Source organism: Aplidium turbinatum, chromosome 7 (genome assembly GCF_918807975.1).
Source record: "Aplidium turbinatum chromosome 7, kaAplTurb1.1, whole genome shotgun sequence".
Classification (NCBI taxonomy): Eukaryota; Metazoa; Chordata; class Ascidiacea; order Aplousobranchia; family Polyclinidae; genus Aplidium; species Aplidium turbinatum.
The window spans coordinates 6159568-6179496 of NC_137478.1; the positions used below are offsets into that span (position 1 = coordinate 6159568).

General features: G+C 37.9%; 1 protein-coding gene across 1 annotated transcript; it reads right to left on the reverse strand.

Annotated features, from left to right (window-relative positions):
• Positions 1-538: 538 nt before the first annotated feature.
• LOC145773693 (alpha-mannosidase 2x-like) lies at positions 539-19078 on the reverse strand. Its single transcript, XM_082584830.1, has 18 exons — positions 19034-19078; positions 15587-15708; positions 15331-15497; positions 14938-15061; positions 14182-14363; positions 13282-13465; positions 12548-12662; positions 11647-11832; positions 11098-11243; positions 10426-10522; positions 9947-10056; positions 8660-8789; positions 7371-7566; positions 6915-7092; positions 6202-6412; positions 5115-5296; positions 4294-4551; positions 539-4124 (listed from the first exon to the last, which is right to left on the reverse strand). Exons 1-18 carry the CDS (start codon positions 19076-19078, stop codon positions 3473-3475), a joined length of 3285 nt encoding a protein of 1094 aa, XP_082440956.1. The 3' UTR covers positions 539-3472.
• Between the last annotated feature and the right edge of the window lie 851 nt (positions 19079-19929).

Below are 19929 nucleotides of genomic sequence, written 5' to 3' on the forward strand. Positions count from 1 at the left end.
GCTATGTTGACGTGTCTTGTTTTTGATTTGATGGTCAGAAATAAAAAACAACTGAACTGAAACCACCAGTTATTGAGTAACTGCGCTATCTTTTCAGCGCCCTGAGAAACGGAATACGATCATCCCATTGCAACGGAGGTATGTTGCATTTCATTGAAACTTTTAACTTGACATTATTCTTGTTATTCATATTTGTTGTAATTACAGTGGAACTCGCCTACAGTGACTCTGAAAAAGAGGTTCGAAATAGTGTCACTGCAGCGAAATGTCTAAGTGATTAGCGGAAATTATTTCCAAAGAGCAAAATCTGTCGCTCTTCCATTGATCCAAGATCTGCAGACGTTGAATCAATGTAAAAATGGCAGATTTTGCTGTCTGGGTTATAGTCGAATTCTACCTCCTGTAGTTCAAAAACAGGATTTTGCAGCAGATGTCACGATAGACGAATTCCATTGTTCCGTTGCAAAGGAATTGCACTTCTATATCGCTGGTAATCGTCTCATGCGGTACAAACTGTCTAAAGAGTAGCATACAACATTCAAAGAGCTTTAATATTGACTGAATTCAAATGACAAAATGCGTATATCACTTGCAAAAACAACGCAAAGGCAGAAATGGATTGCGATCACTGGTGCGTGTCGTGACATCACAGTGACGTCATCTAAAATAAGGTATGCTAAACGAGCACATGATTCAACCCAATTGCTTAAATATATAGTCAGCAAAATCTGTCATTTTTACATTAATTCAACGTCTGCAGACGTTGAATTAATATAAAAATGACGGATTTTGCTATCTGGGATAAGTGATCAGTTGCAGAAAATATTGCAGCATGAGAAGAAACTTAAAGTTTTTAGTATAATATTCATAGATACCTTTTAGACCGCATTGAAACTTTTCTCACAAAAATAATTATAACTTTAAATAAAACAAATTCCAGTCACACGGCCAATTGTTTTCAGCCAACTGAATATCCTGGGCATCTGCATTGATTAATATTAAATATAGTGAACAAACAATTGTAAAATTCTACATCGGTGGAACCGTGAAATCTGAAATGAACACAAACCAAAATGGAAGGGGCGCTACCAACTTGAACGACTTTAAAAGCCGTTTGGGGGGAGATAGTTGAAAACACTCTTTTCTATTGCACTTTATGATAGACTTGTTGTTCTTGGACAAACTTTTGAAAGGAAAAAAAAATGCACGAAAGACACTCAGCGGCGACGATAAAAACAAATATGCTATTTTAAAATTGTTCGAAATTCAAACAATTGAATTGCTAAGTTGGTTCACTAAAACAATTTTCACTGATGATGTCATTAATATTTGTAAATTCACACCTTATACATAGAATGCACTGTTTGTGTATGGGTGAGATTACTTTGCACATCATAAAAGTTTACAGGTGTTAAACATATCAAACAATGTAACACAAATCATCGAAAAAATGTGTTACCCCTTTTGCACGGGAGTTGGAACGAGTTGTTGCGGCATATTGTGCAAAAACGTTACAAAACTAACTGGTTGAAACCAGTTCCAGTGCTGGGTGGTTAACAGTAATGGAAGCTAAGACTAAAGATAAGGGGCAGAAACACATACCCAGCCAGAAATATTCGCCATTTCCACACTAAATCAACGTCTGCCGACGTTGAATCAATGTGAAAATGACTGATTTCACTGTACGGGTGGAATCGGAATGAGGTAATGCACATACTGTGAAAGCATCCCACCAAAACAATGGGAGTTTTAACGAGTTTTACGTAGAAAATTTTCAATTGATTTTATGCTTTTATGTCTGGACAACGTGAACAAACTGAAGTTGCAACACTCTTGCATAAAGCTAACAATTGCACACACCATTTAAAATAAACAGTGTAATTAATTGGAGCAGTAAAAAATAACTTTTTTTGCTTGTTTTAATGGAAAACGATCGGTGTTTCTAGTCAAGGGTTGTGTATGATGGTGGAGGTTTGGATTACATGGACAAAAAAAGACAAGGATGCGAACTTTTGTGTTCGTCTTCAAGCAATTCCAGTCGGTGTTTTAGACGGGAGTCGAACCCAAGTGCTTCAGAGCATCAGTCTAACTGTCTTTGAGGCTGTACAAATGAGTAAAGACCATTTGTCGTCAACCTATGTGACGAAATATGATGTTTTTGATTATTCTCCAGCCAGCAAATCAGTCCTTTTTTGTTTTGTACGTTGTTACTTCATTGTAATGTAAGAAAAAAGCCTGTTTGCTGGTTGGGTTTTTCTCGTCTGAGCAGTCATACGATATTTGAGGACTCCCTGTCTCTTCGAGATACAATGGTCGTCCGTGACGGATAGTCAACAACAGAGTTAAGAACAAAACTTCTAGAGTCAAGACATTATATGTAATGAAAAGAAAATCCTCAACCAGAGATGTTAAAGCATCAAATTTACGAGATTTTTACTTTGTCAAGAGTGGAATGCAATGGGCTTTGAAAAAAATAAAATGCGTTTAAAACTCACAGAAAGTTGGCTTTCACTTGCATAAGTTCAACTTAAAAAGATATGTCTGTGTAATTGTGAACTATGCTGGAAAAAGTTAAACTCTGCACAAACTGATGACCGGACAAGTTACAAAACTTTGAGGAACGAAGTAAAAAAGTAAACGTCATTAAGTGTTTTACCGCGGTATCAAACCAGAGCCCTCTTTACTTCAAGCTGGCCGTTGAAGTTCGGCTTTAACAGAACGTCAGAGTAGGAAGATATTGCAAAATGTCAGGAATGTTAAGAAAAATAAAGGAAAAACTATGAACAAAGTCATGACACCATCAAGCATATAATGTGTTGTGTAATGTAGAAATATTTCTTCGAGTTTCTACGACTCAGATCGCAAAATCCGTTATGTTGTTGTTGTTTGAGTATTGCAAACCAGCTGACGCTATGTCCCATTCATGCTGTTGTCGGTAGAAAGCTACTTGATACAAATTCGACTTTAAAAGAAGAAAACGCGAATAGTTTTGTTGCTAACATCCACAACTGCAACAGTAGGCTAACAATGTTGACACTAAAGCAACGTTTTCAGTCTTAAAAATGAGACCTTTTCTATTCCGGACAGTATAAATGCTGACGGCAATGCCTCCGCAACTGGACGTCATCTTTTCATGCGCAATGACTCGGCCAGAAGTACAGCAAGTGACATTATTGCGCTGTGTATGGCGCTTTCAATGCAAAAGGGATGATAGTGGTATGATGCAGTGATGGGTTTGCTTTTTAAGGACACTGTTTGCTCACTTAAATATCGCATGGTTTCTTTCGGGAAAGCACTCAGTGTACTGGTTTTCGCAATCCTAATCACCTCTTCTCAAGGGAAGACGAATCCTATCTCAAATACCGACAAAACACTTGTAATGAAAGAGAGAAAATGCAACGTTGTGAAATTTAAAAGTAAACTGGCGAATGGTGCATGAACCGCTTTAGTGACCTTGAAGCCACGAGATGACTTAAATGAGGTTTAGTTTTAAAGTTTCGATCTCCATTGGTTTGACTGTGACGTGGGAACCCAGTGACAACGCTTTGCAGCGTCCCTGCAGCGACAGTGACGTCACACATACGTCACGGGAGGTGAAAAATGACGTAATGGGGATGTCGAAACTGCGGTTTGACCAAGTCCTGTCGCTGGAGGATTGTTGAACGTGTTCGTCCGAGTCGAGAGAACACTCACGACCGACTCTGTGCAGGAGCAACGCAGATTGTCCGGTCGGCTCCTCCAAATCATGGGACTGTATGGAGCGAAGATTCAACAAGTGGACATCGCTTGGCCAATAGGAGCTCGCCAATGGAGCGTACTCAGTGCGAAGAGATTTTCGAGATTGGGTCTGGACCATGAGCCTTGTGGGGTTGAGCAACTCCCAGGATAGACGATGGGCGGTAAGTGAGGGGTAGCTCAGACTCGACGACGCCTTTTTCTCCTCTTTCTCTGTTTTCCACTTCTCCACCAAGATCACAAAGGATTCTGGAGTCAAAACGTTGTCTCTTACTCCCTGGCCGAGCCCCCGGTTGTCATCTTGCATTAACCTCCGATCCATGATCACCTCTAATTGACCGCTCTTCAAGGAGGAGACTCCGAGAGGTTGGGCAGTGAGTAGGGATAACCTGAAATAACAACAAGTCATTATGAGTGTCAATATGCTCAACCAGCAATGGCCAACTCTGTGGTATGCCTTGTTGTATACAATGCAGATAATACTGTATATCCAGTATTCCAACAGTAACAGTATCACAAAATAAAATACAGTACAGTTTGATCAACGAAATCTCCTACCTTGTTTTTTGATCTTGTAAATAAGCCATTGCTGGCATGGGGTAGAAGTTTGCTTGCAAAGGCAATTTGTCGTACTTGGTTCTGCGTTGGATCTGGAACCCGTTCAAGTCCGTGTAGAAATCCTTTCGAGAGTCGACGTCTGACGTCACACGCATGACGATCTCTTTGTTATCGTACGAGCGTCTGACGTCAACGCGGTTGCTCACGTGCACTCCTAACGGCTGAACACCCCGCTGATTCCCACTGTAGAGGGAGACCCTGTATTTTGTTAAAGCAAGTTTTTAGAGCCAGGTAATATAATGCTGTGGCATGCAGAATGCTGTGTAATAAATCTACAAACAATTATGATTCAGCATTTTTGAGGTAGGAAAACTAAAGACGGTCGAAAGTGGCCAGAGAATGGGTCACGATGGCTCATCGAATACTGAAATCACGAGAGCGACCCAGACAGCAAAATCCGTCTTTTTACATTGGTTCAACGTCTGCAGACATTGAATCAATGTAAAAATGACGGATTTTGCTGTCTGGGAAAAGACAGACAACCTCCCAATCGGAGATGGCACATGATGACGAGGCAGCAAGGATTAGAGATTGCTCTTTTCAAATTTGCTGAATCAGTTCTTGAAAGATCACGTGTAGATCAGAGCCGACTCTGTAGCTTAAAAATGATTTGGAAGCTTTTCAAAATTACATAAATATTAATGCAAATATCCAGACAGCAAATCAATCGTCTGCAGACGTTGAATCAACGTAAAAAACGACTAATTTGCTGTTTGAAAAACTGATACGTTTTGAAGTCTGAGCAATATCAATCCACTTACGAGTGAATAACGTTTGGAAGAGTCACATGGATACTGGAGGCAAGCGGCCCGGTCATAACCTTGATAACGGGGCGGTGGGTGGGACTGACATGGGGCTGGGCTGGGCCCGCAGGAAGGAAAAGATAAGCCCCGCTTCTGTCCTTCGAAGATCGGGTAGAGTAAAAGGCAAAATCAATTGCAACCTAAGTCACAAAGGGAACGATGATGAGGCAATTTCAAAATATAAATTCATCATAATTAATACACCCATAGACGACATGATTTCATAGTTTGCATGGGTGTCATAGTGCATTCTAAACATTGGCTCTTTCACATAGAGCCTTCACTTTATTTCATTTTAAAATTTCCTTTTTGGATCTTTCAACCAATAACACAGGCTCGTTCACAAAGAGTGAATTGAAGTTTCCGCTCATAGCTAAAGTTTGTCGCACATAAACTATTCTCTCGCTGCCGCCATAGTCGAGTGGAGATAGGTACGACAATCGATTCGATACCGTTTAAGAGCATGTGGCTGCGTCTTTAACAAGACACATTAAGGCGTGCCTGAAAGTGGACATGAAGATTGGCTCTCTTGTCTTCTCGTCCACTTAATCTAAATCTTCAACCACCGGGTGTAATACGACAAAAAAAAACTAGTTTCTCCACTGCTTGCTGCTAAATGGAAAACTGTTTTTAAAATGGGTTGCTTAACAGCACACGCTGTCAATTGAACCGTGGATGCTTTTCAGCTTGTCGTTTCTCCGCCAGCAGCGAGATAGTTGTTCATCTACTGATAGGGAACAATTTTCCTCGGCACCCATGACCTTTAAAGTTTCCAATATACATCACTTCTCGTTTAATTACTTGTCAATTTCTGTACACGCATTAGAATTAAAGCAACAAACTCTTAAATCCTCTTAAATTTGACTTTAGTGTATCATAAGCAATAAGCATACATCGTTTATTATATTTTTTACAAAAAACTAATCCTAAAATATATAAAGAGTATTGGGGTGAAGTTGTAACATGTACAATTGTACATTGTACAATTGTACATTGTACAATTGTACATTGTACAATTGTACATTGTACAAGCCTACAAAGTCACCTTTGTCGATGCTCCAGACTGCCTATCGGTGATATATTGCATGTAGCCAGTCTGTGGAGAAAAGTAAGCAATGATTTGGTCATTCTCCAGCTTCAGCTCATCAGCGGACGATGGTTTGACTCGGAAGGGGCCGATAGATTCTGTCCTCTTAGATGGGGAGTTGTAAATGTTGATCTCTGGAATACTGTTTTTACCACCTTTGTTGCCGGCTCTGAAGACAAAACAAAGTTACACATGAGAGTTGAGACAGTCGGTTGTAGTGCAGTGACATTCGGTTGCTTTATTACTGCGACAGGCTGTCAGTGGCTTAATGGGCATTCAAGGTCAACGTACTGTACGCGAAGTAAAGATTCTTATCAAAAGTTCACTGGATGGTTTACAATTGAAGGCTTGAGTGAAATTGAGCGTGTGCTAACACAAGAGTATCACCATGCAAGCATCAGAAAAATGTGAAAGCTGTGCTTGTTACACAAAGATAGCAAACAGATTTGATTTCATGAGAGAATTAGCATTTTTTTTTTTATATAAACCGGAAAATTTTATTTGGAATTTATTTTATTACGGCATAACTTTTAAAAACCAACCTTACCAAACTTAGCAATTAGCCAGTTTACTGAGATTGGCTACTTCACTTGAAAAATCAGAGGTGTACAGCTTCAATTCAGATAACAAAATTTTGAACAGTCTGGGAAGTTTCTGAAAATCACTCTTACCTTATTGTGTAAGTCGCCAGGCCCGTTGCTGGTACAGTTGCTAAAAACAACACTTCGAACTTGTCGGGTTCGGCCATGACATTATTGCCCCACACTAAGTTCGTCTGGGAATCTATGACGTCACCGTTGCCCATGGCAACCGACACCTCGGGAACAGAAACCAGGACACTGACAACGCCTAAACAAAACCAAAGTTCTTACTGAGTATGGGGCCTTTATCTAGTTGATATCTGGGGGTACGCCCATCGGCATTACTGTCAGTAGTTTTGGGACCGTTGTGAAAGTGTAGTTTCTATGTATAGCACAGGAGTGGAAAGAACAATGTGTCGTCCCGTAATATCAAACGACACGTTTTGAAAAATTCTTTTGCTAGCAGTATTGCAAAACATAGAATGTCACGTAAACTGCGTGCCTGAGGGAAAATTTTCCCTTGCTTTCTTGGCTGAAGCCGTTTACCTGTCCGCTCGCTTGGAAGAGAGTTGTATATCACCACAGTGGCGTGGTTCCCGTCGGAAGGGATTGTAATCACTTTTTTCTCCGGTGGCTCGTTTTGCGCTCTGTATATTTCGTCATAATCAAACAAATGCGAATTGATGTTGAACGATGACGACGGGTCACGTGACAATAACATCTCAGCGCTCGCCAGCATCACCTGGATTGGGGATGTGAAAGAGATCATAGGTTTTTGATTGATCTCACGATGAACGTAAACATTTAACCAAGCAGTCACACTTCCAGCTAGCAAAGTCTATCCTTTTTACATTGATTCAACGTCTGCACACGTTGAATATGCTTCTTGTTCAACCATCACACCATCTCAGCATTCATCTCAAACAGTAGACAGAAATCTGTATTCAATAAAAACGCAATTTGCAAAATTATTTTTATTGATCCTGCGTTGATCATTAAGTGGATTGTGACATACAAAAAGACAAAACTTATTCCAGCTTTTTTTTTTTGGGGGGGACTCATTTGACACATTAAGAAGCTAATCATCATTGAAGATATCATTCTTCTCTTTGTTCACTCGGCCGAATATTGCTACATTGCTACTCCGTTTAAAAAGATTGTATATTACTGATCCTTGAAGCGTAGAAATCAAACTGTTTAATTTATCAACACGTCAGAAATAAACAAAACGTTTAATCACTGACTTTTACAATGTTGTTGTAGTTTTGCGAACAATAGCTTGAGCAGTGCTAATCTACAGCAGAGACAAAGCGTATGGGCAATGGAATTGAAAACCCGTAATGGGCAACGTTGAATAAATTTCAACTAGAGACAGATATATCAACTCACTGTTTATACAACAATGATGGTGTTATGTGTGCTTTGGAGGTAAAGCGCTGTGTATTAAAACTACAGGCATTCCAACAAAGTCAATGCCCATCATGATGCCTGCCAATGAAAACAAAACGCCAAGCCTATTCTATCGCTTTTCTCTGTTATATCAAGTTATATCCAACTGAAAAGCCCGTACAAAGAAAATTTCAGTTATGTTTAGGGGTAGCTCCCTGAAATCATCAGGTTTATAAAAAAAAAAAACGCAAAAAAATCTATACTGTATAGGTTTAGTTTAGTATTGACCATGAGGGCGAACTTCAAGTTTTTCGTAAAACTTTAAACAAAAGTGTTCTCAAATTTCAAGTTTCATCGAATGGCTATAAACCGGCTTGTTGAAAAGACATATGTTTGTATGTTTATATATGTTTGTCAATAAAAGAAGCTTAACCAGTAGCACAAACCTTCTTCGAATCCAGAACACTTTTCTGCAGTTTCGTACCGTAATCCACAACAACATGATCCTTTGCAGTTCCAGTGATCCCATCGTGGTGCTGGAAAAGGCCCAGATTCCGACGCGCTTGTACCAGGAGGCTAATGACACAACCAGTGAGGTTGAATGAATTGAGACATTAAAAAAACAACGGTACTCGTATCCAGCTACCAAAATCCGTCTTTGTTACATTAATTCAACGTCTGCAGACGTCAATTGACCAGAAACAATTTGGATCGTATTCGCACCGCAGATACTGATTAAATGCTTCAAAAGATTGAATGCAATCTTTTATGAGTTTTGCAATAGATTGAGTTTGGTTTTTAGCAGCATGATCGTTGCTTACTTTACAAATGTAAATACAAATGACAAACAGGCTGAAACAGGTCGTTTGTATCTACATTTGTGAAGTTTTATGGGTGTAACATAACTTGAAGGGGTGGCAAACTCACGTGTGCAATCCACGCACCAGACCGGTTAAAAGTGCCATGTATTTTAGCCAAGCTCGTCGTGTGGCTATTAATCAACTAATCTAAGACGCGACATTGGATTCTCAATCATTGCAGCATGACAATTACAATCATAACGTTAAAGATTTTCAGTACCGCTTTTAAAAGCGATGAAATAAAGTTGGGGAGCCGGCGGTCACTTTTCGTGAAGATAAACTAAGCAAATTAATTTCTTCCATTTGAATCCAATTCTGGTAGAGAGGGGACTTAGTTGCACCATAAAGAGATGAAACCAAGCAATAGGACGGCATTTAACAAACGCAATCAACAATCATGCAATAAACCACACTTTATAATCTTTTAAAATTATACGTAAATGATCTACAAAATTTGACGCTAACATCAACAAAACCTACAATCCTCGGCTCAGTGGGAGGTTTTTTAAAGGAAATGCCTCATATTTGCTCAACATCTTTAATTAAACCGTGATGAGATGTGTTTTCTTTCCTATTTTGACAAATTTAGTTCATTCTTAAGCATGTTTTATTTAATTTCATGTCATGTGTGTAATTAGGTTAGTTGTTGAGATGCTTGAAACAGGCTAACAGCCTAACATGCTGTAGCTAAAAACGTCCGCAATTTTGAGTTTATTTATGTGTTTTTTTATGTTAAGTGTAGAGTGGTTGCTTGGTTTTATCTGCCTGTGGGATTCATAAAAAAATCATTTAGTTGATTCAACGACAAAGCGATGTAAAAATATCATTATACTGTAGCAAGATTCACTCTATAATAACATTTATGGTACTTACGGATAAAGCACTTTAGTGAAGCCATTCCATACATTCGCAGACTTGGCGGCAGGTAGTGCCAAAGAAAATAGAATTTCCGCACCTCGGAGATGAGATTCAAGAACACGTTCCTGTGTCAACGAATTGAAAGCTGTTGAAAGAGCTGATTGTGCAGTTAAAAGTAACCCTTTTTACGTCAATTCAATGTCTGTAGACGTTTGATAACTTGAAAAAAAAACTATACTTTGCAAAATAAGAAAAATCTTAAAACGGCACACGATTCGGTGTTGAGTGTAGAAAACCCGTACTATAACTAAACAGATAAAATTATAACAGAACGCCGACATAATAAAAAAATTGTGTTAGAGGGAAAAAGTTCCAAATTAAAAAAACAAGAATGTTGGCCCAATGAGATTGCAACAATTTGTGAACTGTAAGTTGCGAATTTTCTGTTTAAATTAAAATAGAAAAGATAAAACGAACAGAATAAAAACACAAACCTGCATTTTGTGGAAAGGCCTCGAAACGTAATAGCCACTCCAGTAGTGATCTTCCCTGTCAGCATACGTGAAAAAATCGCCTGTGAGTGAAGGAAGCCTGAGGAGAAAGCACAAGGGATGTCATATTGGTAAAGACATGAACATAAATCATGTTTTGACACTGGCTTCGAGCGGCCTTGAAACAAACTGTACAGAATGTAAACTCTGTTGCAAAGCACCCATGAAAGACACAACGCTGCAGAACTCAGCTTCTAACTACTGCATATCGAGCACAGGAAACTCTATTTGAATAAGAACCTTACAGCGACTTTATGTCGTGAAAGATACAGATACGATTTCATATATTTAGCAGCTGCATTGGAGGACGGAGGTATAACTCTGACATCCGCAATTTTGCAATAGGGAACCAATGTTTTAACAAGAAAATGCTAACACAGCTCTTTCATGGTGAAAAAGCGCTTAAGTTTTGCAATAGTATAGATCTAGATCTTTATTCTTTCGTGGGGGACAGAATTGTTTAGATTTCAGGGCAGGTCATGGAAAGTCAGATGAGTGTAGCTCCCAGGTTTTTAAAGATATCAGACGTTCAGTTGTATCTGAGCCGTGACAGAAAGCATATACAGTTATACACCTTATAACTTGAAGCAGCTTGAAAAGTGTAGCTTTGCTTACTGTTCGCTTCCGCCCATTTCCTTCGTCATGGCATCAAAATATTCCGACAAAGTGCCAAACTTGAGCTCAGCATTCAGTTCTGGATGGGAATTGACGTAGGCAAATATCTTGGCGTAGTTTTCATATTGATTTTGAGTTTCTTGCATCTGCAAAACAATTTAGTTGTAAATTAAGACAATAACTGCGCTAGGCTAATCAACATAGCACTTTTAGCAGAAAATCCAAGTCAGTAAGTTAGTCCCTTTTTACATTGATTGAACGTTTGTAGATGTTGAATCAATGTAAAAAAGTACTTACATACCGCGAGATACCGTAACAAGCTAACCATCAGTAATCGGCCACGTTTCCGTATGTCGTGACGGTTTTACTGGGCTGTGATTCTTCCACTATGGGCGATAGAACCACCAGTACATCTTTGCAACAAAAATTTACAAAACAAAAATACGTTTCGAGTAAAGCCTGGTTTGAAACACTGTCCGAAATTCATATTTTGATCTTTTCTTAGAATTCAAAGTCACCTGTGTAGGTAACTAACAACAGTTGACTCACGATGTTATATCTAAAGTCGTCTCCCAACACAACCAGCAACGTGTTCGATTTGAACAATTTCGATTTCTTTCTGTATTGGTCCAACAAGATCTCTGACCTTTGACCCACGTTCCTGTCGTTGATGGCCACTGGAGGCACTCTCCAAGGGCAATTGTACCGTGAACCAGGAAGTCGAGCAAAGTCAAACTAGGAAGAAATCGTTAATAGCTGAGTGGCTTGTAACGTGAAAAACGGCTTTTCAAATAGGGTTTGGTTATGAGTAAGGAATATTTATACCGTAATACAATTTTGGTGAAGACGTGATTTTTTTGATCCATAGACAAATGAAATCCAACCATCAGACGGCATTTAACACAACATAATAACGTGAAAATTTTCATGTTATTATATTATGCTAAATGCCGACGTTTGGTTGTTAGGTTTTATTTGTCTATGAATATCTACAATTATTTAAAAGTGACAGTGGTATCACCATAAGATTTCAACAATGTAAACAGCAGATTTACAAAGCGGTGTTTCAAAATTGATGAAGTTTACTGAAAAGTCAACACATTTTTCAAAACTTTAATAGTAAAATGAGAATTGAGATTAAGCTTTCGGTTTTTAGGACTACTGTTTTGATGTGGGTGAACAGGCTGAGAAAGGCTACGAAACGACACTTTCTTCTTATTTCTCACGTTTTATCAGCCAGCATGACTGCCTTCTTCACAAAACTGCAAGAGAAAATACGTACCCACCGACATACTTTACAATTACCAGCAACATTTCAGACAACAAATCATCCGTTTTTTATATGGATTTAACGTCTCCAGACATTGAGTCAATGTAAAAAACGTCTCATTCGCTGTCTGGGATGACTAGAGGTAGTAGATACAGTGGCAGTCACACAATTTCAACACACCTGGCAACATATCTTTGGGTCAGGACCACAAGTATGAGGAATGTCATAGGAGTAAAATGGCATCATGTGACAGAGGATGTCAGTGCTTTTATCAGAAACCCATGACTGTCTCCACCTGAGCATAGTACGACTGTGAAACTGAAGGTTATGACCTTGTGACAAATGTGACAACCGTAGTTTCTCAGCTGATGCTTCTGCCAATTGAACGGTTTGTTTATTTGTAGAAATAAACAAGAAAATTCAATTTAATTCAAAACTGGCTTGAAAGCTTCAATTTTCAACTCGCTTCAATTTTATAGAATATCATATGAGTACATAACTACATGACTAGAACATTATATGAGAACAATATTATGAGTAAAAAAACGTTTTACAATTAATATGTACAGAGCTAGGGAGCATACTTCGCTTCATGGAAGTGGCGTTTTGTAAATATTGTTATGACAAAAGTATTTTTACAAGAAAGTGACCAAAACTTAATCTTCTTTCAGAAGGATGCTTTCTAAAATTTGGAGTATTATTATTTTTTTTAAATTGCAGTTAAATTTAAGATTTAAGCAATCGTAAAAACTGTCCTTTCCAATAACCCGTTGAGCTAACATTTAAACACGTTTGATGCTGGAAGAAACACTTTCAGTACCAATATGCAGCAAAACCCTATAATACCAGCACTAGTAAACATAACACAATTATTACACAACAGTAATGTCAAAGTTAATTAAAATGTTTTGTACCTGAACTCAAGCGATTTCTTCAGTGAAAGATGCTTTTTTATAGCATAATGAACCCTTTGAATAAGCATGTTCTTAAATTCCATTTTCTTAAGGATGTAAGCCATCGTTGAGCTGTGCCCAAATGGGTCAATAGCCCAACCACTTTTTGGGGCAACACCCAAGTTGCGAGATAACCATTCGTTGCCTGACGCAAATCAAGTTATTTTAGCATCACTCCATTCCAACATTGAAGCTGTTAAATTTATAGTACCGTACACATAAGAATATGAGTTGACACAAACACATAGAACACCGATATCCTGAGTGCAGTACTTATAAAAATAAAATTTATTATGAAAAAATTTACTGTTATTTTTATAGAAAATTCGACATACGTTCAGCCATGGCCACCTTGAGATGCGGCCTGATTTGTCACATTTTGCAGATTTTGATTACAGCTACTGCTAGTGCTTAACTGACATTTTTTGAGATGTCTTTACTTTTTGCGGTTTCCTAATGACAAAAAACTTTTTTGTTGCCTTGTGGAAGCAGAAGCAGATGAGAGAAAGTAAGTTAAAAAACGCAAAATCAGACTGTTATTGAAAATTAACAGTCTGACTAAAATCTACAAAATCAAATTTTCTTTGTTTTTCAACATGTGAGGATGTTAAAACCTATTGTGTCATCTGGGGAAAAGAATAAAGAAAGTGTAAAAATCTAATTTTTAGAAAAAATTATTTAAACGTTTGCCCAAAGTTAGAAAAACTTGAAAATTTCTGCAAAATGTGACAAATCAGGCCGTATCTTTAGGTGGCCATGGTTCAGCTGACAAAACATGATTTGACAAATTACACAAGATATGCAAAACATTGCAGTTAGAATAGGCTGACTCAACTACAATGACATATTGTTGTTGTATACCTTCAATCATTTGGTCAATCATAGCAAAGTAATGAGTGTTGGCTTCGTCATTCATCACCCAACCTGCAGTGACCATCTCAAGTTGACCGTTGTCCACCAACCGTTTCATCTTCAGCTTTCTATCAGCGGAAGCTATGTCCCACCACATGGACAAAAACGACATTTCCGCCCAAATAAACTTCCTGCAATAAATAGTAATTTATAAAAGATGAATAATCATGTAAAATGCTTTGTACAATTATATATACATGCCATTTAAAATTGTCGGACGAATGACATGCCTCTGAGGCACTTACCAAAAAGAACAATATTAGTAATGCAAAAAGGGGAATTTCCAGAAGTTAAAATTTGACTTTGAGTAGAAGCTATCCAGGCTTATTCATTATGATATTTGTTCAAATTACAACTTAAAGCGTAGTAATAAATCACATTCCCTCAGGCTAAATCTGCTTTATTGTCAAAAACATTGCTCAAAAACTAGCTAAAACAGCCATCAAAATAAGCAGTCATAATTATCAACTTCAAAACAAAACTTCTCGTAATAAACAAACAAACATATATTTGTGATTGTTTATTTACGCTAAGCCAAATAATGGAGCGTTTGCAAAAAGAAAAGTTCTAACAAAACGAAAAATACACTGTCTCAAAGCTCAACTATAGTCAGACAGCTAGATAAAATACATTTGATGATATGCAATAAACTTGTAGGATTTGAGGTTTCTTTTAACTGCATATTGCTTTAGAATAGTAGCAAACCTTCTTGAGTCCTGTGATAAAGCATCCACAACATTATCAAGAATATGTCTCGTTTGATCTTGAAAATATCTCTCAACAGTTTTAATCCAACCAGGGTCATTATGTGAGTGAGGAACAACAAACACTGAAAAAATCAGACCTTCAAATGCTGCACAGTTGCTTTACAGCTACTTTATCAACTAGCCTATAGAATATAATTTAAAGTTTTCAAACAGAAAGGCAATGAAACACATCAATGAACTGATTCTGAAGCATATGGCAAATGGCATGTTAACAGTAGATAGTTGGATGGTTTCAATGTTAAAAATTACAATGATATAAACAAAAATCCATGTGTGAATGAAATAACATAAAAGTAGAACAACTTCACGAACAAAACATAAGATACCGTACCCTTCAGTTTCTTTCCAACCCATTCTGAATTTGATGTTTGTATTGGGTAACCTTGTTTCCATACTCCCCCATCTATATCAGCAAAAGGGAGAGTATCATAGATATTCAGCATGCTAACATCAGAGTGTGTCACATTGTATGGCATCGCAGGACAAGTACCTTCAAACCTTGGTAGAAATGTAAATGAAAGACACTGTAGATAAAAGTAGTGTACAAATATAAGATTACTCTGCTTAGTAAGCATTACCCTTCTTACCCAGCAGCATTATGCACTGGCATCTCTTTTTTGGCGCTGTGTAAAATATTTTCCAAATCTTTTCGCTGTTTTGCGTCGTGAACATTCCCTAACTTCAACAATGTCTCCATACTGTTTTGCACCTGCAAACAAAATTTCACACTGAGAAGTTCATTTTAACTTACTCATTGAAAGGCAATGTTTGAATGAGTATTTTTGCATAATTTAATTAGTTTTATTTACTTTAGTCTTTATTTAGAACTATTAAAAAAATTACTGTAATTTTACACTGATAGTTTTAATTTTTTTTTTAAAGGTTTAAAAATGTGTAATTTTCTGCTGTATTGATGTCATTACAGATGAAAGATTTACGACTTTAGAATACTGCTTAGAAAACTTATACTTTGTTGAGCTTAATTTGATTCTTCATTGGCATTGGCAGTTGTTTACCAGAAGTAAGAGGCAAGAATTGAAATAATAACAAAGAACAAACATAATATAAAACTTCCAGACAGAAAGAGAATATAAGGATTAAAATCAGTTGATATATTTGTCAAATAACACAAATATTATATAAGAATAATAAGAGATATGTCGTAAACTGTTATGTGCCATATGATGAGGAGAGGAGACAGCGAAAAGACCAGTTGGTCATGGAGTCAGCTGCTACCTCATGATAAATGATGAAAACAACATAACATTTAATATGATTTATAAACACACAGAACACACAAAAAACACAAAGCAGGCCTAAAAACTCGTGTTTTTTTTTTCGGCAGCCATCGTGGCCTACCGAGAGCTCCTTCTCGGCGGCCTAATCTGCGTGCTTGGAGGCCAATATACAAATAACGATACGGTACCGTACCACAAGTAAATAGAATTAAACTTGCAACAATGCTAAAATGATCACTTATAGCATTGTTGAAGTCTACACGCAATAACTGCTTTATCGGGATTGTAATCCGGTATTGCGGGACCATCTAACGACACTAAATTGTTTCAACTGCTAGCTGCTCAGTAAATTGCTCAGCCGATTGGGTTATTTGAATCTTGTGTTAAATCGCCCTTGTTGCTCTTAGCCTACGGTACCCGATAATTTCCTTTCAATCCAAGCTGTAGGCCACACATTTGGTTAGCCTTTTCATTCTGTTAGGCTAACTGGGTTCTTGGAACAAATTTTTGCTGGTCGGGATAACTAGGCTACGGTACCCGATCCGATAATTTCCTTTCAATCCAAGCAGTAGGCCACACATTTGTTGATCCAAACTAATCATTTTATCCAGGGGTGTGCAACCTTTATTACAGGAGGGCCATATATAAATATCTGGGTGAAACCGCGGGCCGCACATTTATTTAACATTTTAACATATTATGCTTTATAGTAGTTGCAGGCACAAAAGAGTAGTTTGTTTGTTATTCATGTTATTCTTATGGCATTATTAGAGGTTATTCCTTGCAGAAATAATAAGATAAGACGCATAAATTTCTGAAGAAAACTGCTAACTTATTCAAATTTATTGTCACACCGACTACGAGTTCAGTGAGAAATTTGCAGCTGGTTTCTTTTCCTGACGACTTTTTTCAAATTTACTTTAATGGAAGTGCTCGCAATTCGAAGTCCATTTTCCAGGTGTTTGCCAGTCAGAACCGATCGATAGGGATATTTTATGACGCCTATTTTAGAAAAAAATTGTTCGCACAAATAGACTACGTTGAGCCAAAAAGAGCCATTTTTGAAGTCATGAATTTTTTCAAATGTGGAAAGTCATCTTAGTTGAGATGTTTTCGGTAAAAATCAAAAAATGCACGACTTCTTTCAGCAGTTCGTAAAATCGTTGCAACATGCAGCCCTTGCTTAACCAACGCACCTCGGAAAAGTACAGTAGTTCTTTATGTGCCGTGTTGAGATCATCCAGAAACTTTTGAAACTGACGATGGTTGAGCCCTTGTGCTCGAATGAAATTATTGCCGTAATAACCGGACTCAAGACGTGTTTGAACTTCAAGGATTTTGCGCACAGGTTTTTCTATTGAATGATAACTTACAATAAAAAATTGCTATGTCATCATTGATTTTTCTCTCCCTCAAAGCAGACTTCAAGAGACCTATGAATCCAATGCTAGTTCCAGACATGGATCAAGCACCATCAATTGCAATTCCGCATAAGCTGGACAAGTCCAGTTCGAACTTGTCAAAAGCATCAATTACTTCAGTAAAAATGTTAGCACCAGTAACTTGTCGTGCCTTTCATTGACTGTAGTGACAGAAGGTCTTCCGTTTCGTTCAAGTCTTTGTCCACTCCTTTTACAAATATGGCCAACTGTGCTGTCCTTCTGGTCCGTATTTTCATTGATCGCAAAACTCCATGAAACAAAGTTCTTCACCTTATCTCTGAGAGTGTCACTAATATCACAAGCAAGATCATCGATACGCCTTGCTATCGTCCACCGTGACAGACTTATTTTCTCGAACTCCCTCTTCATTTTAGGCCACATTTCTTCTGCGACATCGATAAGACACTGCTTCACAAAATTACAGTCAGAATACGGTTTCATAGTTTGAGCTATTCTCTGTGCAAATCTGTGCCTCTGATCTACTGACGTTCCAAATAATTAAATACAATCGGATTAGCGGTGGCTGGTGGGAGATTTCTAAAATAGTTAACAGAAGGTGCGAAATGTACAATAATCCACTCTATAATGAATTGTTCGCACGTACCAGACTAAACTAAATTATAAACACGTTTTGCGGGCCGAACACAATTCAAAATTGGCACATCTTCGCGGGCCACACAATTTTTCTTCGCGGGCCGCATTTGGCCCGCGGGCCGCACGTTGAACACCCCTGATTTTATCTATTCAAAAGTACTAACTTATAGACAAAATAACGGCTGCATAGACGAGTGGTGAGAACCCTGGAACGGCAATTGAAAGGGCACCGGTTCGACACCGCTCAAGAGCATGCGGATGTGTCGTTGGAAGGACACTTAAAGGCGTGCCTGAAGGTGGACACGAAGATTGGCTTCCTTGCCTTCCCGTCCACTTAATCTAAATCTTCAACCACCAGGTGTAAGCCTGGAATCTGGATACGACAAACAAAAAAAACATAGACAAAATACTAACTAAAATACTAGTGTTTTGAACAGTCTCTCTAAAGTCTAGGCTAAACTATATTATATGTAAAATAAAGGTTTTGTATGTATATATATCCTAAAATGTAAGTCAGCTATGTAGCCCGATGTTCAAAAAGTTAACATGAGACTCCGCATGGTATAATATAGGTTTAAAACCAACCAAGAGCGTGTACCGGTAGCTGTTTCTGAGCAAGTAGATAAGTAAACTTTGCAATATTGTGAGCAAACAGTTGTAGAACAAATGCAAGTAAGTAAAAAAAAACATCTTTGACTCGACCAATAAATCATATATTATATAATTGAATTGCAGATAAAGTCATCAACACACCACTTACATCATTCACAGCATATTTGTTGAATTGTAGCTTCTTTTCTACCATTATTAACTTTGACTGCAAGTTTTGGATTTCTGCACTGGCCTTTTTCACATTACGTTCAGTAGAAGTGTCAAGTCGTGATATCATAAACCACACACTTCCAAAGAATAAAATTGAACCAAAAAATAAGGCATTACGTTTTCTTTTTAACATCTTTTTATTCAATACGGTACTTTGCAATAATATTGTAAAGCTGCAGTTCCCCAGTATTTAAATAACTCAAGAACCAATCAACAAGTGATAGTTGTAGACCAGTTGCCAGCTAGCACAAATCAAATAACCAAAACCATTTTTATATCTAAAAAAACAAGACTTCATTAGAGCATTAAACTTCAGTTAATTTACGTAATTTATAATCATATTTTCTTCTGTGCCTATTGCCACAACATCCAGTAGCATAGCCGACACTGCAAATCACATATGCACATGGGCTCCGTTAGAGGAGGGGCGCGGGGGTGATTACCCCCCACCGATCGGAGGAGGGGCGGGGGGTGATTACCCCCCCACCGATTGGAGTGGGGGAGTAACTAATGCAAAATTACCCCCCCACTAATGTAGAGATAAAAATTTAATTTTTTAATATTTTTTCTACTTTTGTGTTTTATATTTTTTATTTTGTTGCACAACTTTTTAGTTCTTTGCTTGGAAACTCCGACTGCAAGACAACGCAAATATGCAATAGAAACGTGCATAATGCTATGGGAATTGTTCAGGAGCTAAGTAGTTTGCAAAATCAGTCTGGTAAGTTCAAAGTCGCCCTGCAGGAAGAATTCCACCATAGCTTGCACACTTTGTGCCAAACAAGATGGCTGACACGTGTACCGGCCATTTCTTCAGTGTTGTTGAACTACAAA